This window comes from Drosophila subpulchrella, chromosome 2L (genome assembly GCF_014743375.2).
Source record: "Drosophila subpulchrella strain 33 F10 #4 breed RU33 chromosome 2L, RU_Dsub_v1.1 Primary Assembly, whole genome shotgun sequence".
NCBI classification, from domain to species: domain Eukaryota; kingdom Metazoa; phylum Arthropoda; class Insecta; order Diptera; family Drosophilidae; genus Drosophila; species Drosophila subpulchrella.
The window spans coordinates 14,361,332-14,363,777 of NC_050610.1; the positions used below are offsets into that span (position 1 = coordinate 14,361,332).

General features: G+C 37.3%; 1 protein-coding gene across 1 annotated transcript; it reads left to right on the forward strand.

The window, feature by feature from the left end:
• The first annotated feature begins 1,590 nt into the window (after window positions 1-1,590).
• LOC119548715 lies at window positions 1,591-2,058 on the forward strand. Its single transcript, XM_037856188.1, is given in 4 exon segments — window positions 1,591-1,638; window positions 1,640-1,849; window positions 1,851-1,997; window positions 1,999-2,058. Coding segments are annotated over 4 exon segments (465 nt in total).
• The last annotated feature ends 388 nt before the right edge of the window (window positions 2,059-2,446 follow it).

The following is a 2,446-nucleotide window of genomic DNA, read 5'->3' on the forward strand; positions in this document are numbered from 1 at the left end:
AAAAGGAAAAGCATGTTGGAAAATTGTCAGCGACAAGGAGCGACAACCGCAAGTCGAATTGACTTTGGCGCTTTTGGCTTTGACGCGTTGACATACAATAAAGGTATTTGCCTTGGCCACGCCCTAAGCTCAGTCCGCCCCCGCATATAGCTCGCAGCGATTGTCACATGGAATTTTCATCACCCGAAAACAGCGACGTGTCACACAATCCTGGGAAAAGTGGAGAGCAGGATAAGGAATGGGAATCCTGGCTGGAGTGGGTCATGTCACCATGTATATTGAACTTGGGGCAGGGTTTCCTCCTGGTTCCATTCCCCGTATTCTAGAATTAGATGGGCGTATTCCTTTGTAATATTATACATTAAATTAATGGAAGTACTTCCCATTTTATTACCTAGACATTTATTATATTAATATTCCCATAAGCAGGAAAACTAATTTACAAATGGTAAACCAACGTTCCAAGGGGTATATGCCATTCGAAATACTTTTTTCTCCTTCCTCTAAGTATATTTCTTTTCCCTGGAATTTTCCTTTTTCCTTTTTTTTGGTCTGTGCTGGTTTCACACTGATTACACAAACGTGAGTAAGCTGCTTTCAGCATCGCGTTCCACATGCAAACATCAGTTCATGCATTTATTCATGTACTCACTCATTCATTCATTCACTGCTCCAAGGATGTAGTCATTCATTTTCATCATTTGTATGTTGTTAAGTCAGCAAAAGGAAAGCCAAGAAAAAAGAAGACGTGGGGAAAAAACTTGACGCACTTTTTCCTGATTTGCACTTACCCACCCCAGCCCCCAGATTTTCTTATCTGGGCGAGAGTGTGTGGGATTTCCTTGAAGTTTTCTTTCTGTTTGGTCATGGCAACAGATTGAAAATGGCTAACTTCATTTGGACGGCTTTTAGGCCAGGCCAGCCGGAGTTTGTTAATAATTTTAAGTGAATTGCCAGAATGGAACAAACAGTTTTTTAATTGCTCTTTCTGGTTGAAGATGTTGTGCGAACACTTTTTCCTAAACTTATTCGAGCTTGTACGTCAGCACTTTTGAATGAGTTCAGTTAGCTTAAGTGTTTTTTAGCCACGAAAGTTATGGCAGAACTGTTTAGGAACAGCTTTTTTCTATTAATCCAAGCTGAGAACCAATGTTTTCTTAGTTGGAAACATATTGGTAATGGCTTAAAAAATGGTTACGTTATTTCGTAAGCTAAATTTAAGCTGGTTTGTATTGCTGCTGTACACCACAACATATATTTTTGTAAAATTAAATAAATATCTTAGTCTTAAACAATTTGTAATTCAAGTGTAGCCTCACAGTACTCAGTAAATTGCTTTTAAATATTCCTGCTTCATTGTCTCCATTTTCGAAATATAACCATAACGAGTTTCGAATGGTATTCAAAACCAAATGAGCCTGCATTCCCAGATGGAAAATGGAAAATCGACATGGGAAATGTATGCTTTAATTGACGAGCAAACCAACTGACACACTAATATACACACAGATCAAATTTCAATATGCTAATACCCAAAAAACTAAAAATACGAACAGAGAGACTCAGTGGCAGCCTTGTGGCATTTTGGGAATGCAAATTAACGCTCGAGATGGGATTCAAATGAAAAGTGCTCCTGGCAAAAAATAGAATATTGATGTTATCCCCAACTAGACCAGTTAGTTGCTGTCGTTGTGTGCTTATCAATATGGCCAATATTCCAATTTATAACACACCCACACACACACACCAGCTGTGATACAAAGAACCACACTCGCATATTGTATATGCATTTATGAAAATACCAAAAGTTGGGTTGGGGGATGCTATCAAAATGCATGCCAAGAGGCAAAACAACAAAAGCAGGCAACACGAGCTGCCGCAACATGGCAAACATGAAACCGAAACCGAAAACTGTAACTAAAACTGCGGAGAAAATCGCCTCCCGAACCACCCACACAAATGCTTACTCTAGGCAGCCAAAATTGAAAACAAAAAAACCTAGAACGGGTAAAATTTGCATGCATATTTACAAACTTTCGTTGGGAAAAGTCAGACTGACGGCAGTACAGTCAGAAAAGAGATTTGCAAAAAAAAATGTCGAATTCCCAGACTTTTTTTGATGCTAGGAAAAAGCATATTGAAAATGCTGGTATGCGGAGAATATTTTGTGAAATTAAAAAATATTTGACATGTTTTTTGACACCCTCTCAAAAATAAACATATTTTAAGTTAGGAAACATTAAAATAAAAAATGCAGCGACAGAAATGTGTTTTACAATATGTACAACAACAGAATTATAAAGCAAATATTAAATTTTAAAAAAATGTCATATTGTTCAGAGTGTTATAGCCCCCAACTTGGACTTCGAGATCATGTCTCTCCGTAATTTAAATCAACAAATTTTTGGGTAAATATTAAAGGTTAAGGAAAATTTCATATTTTCCA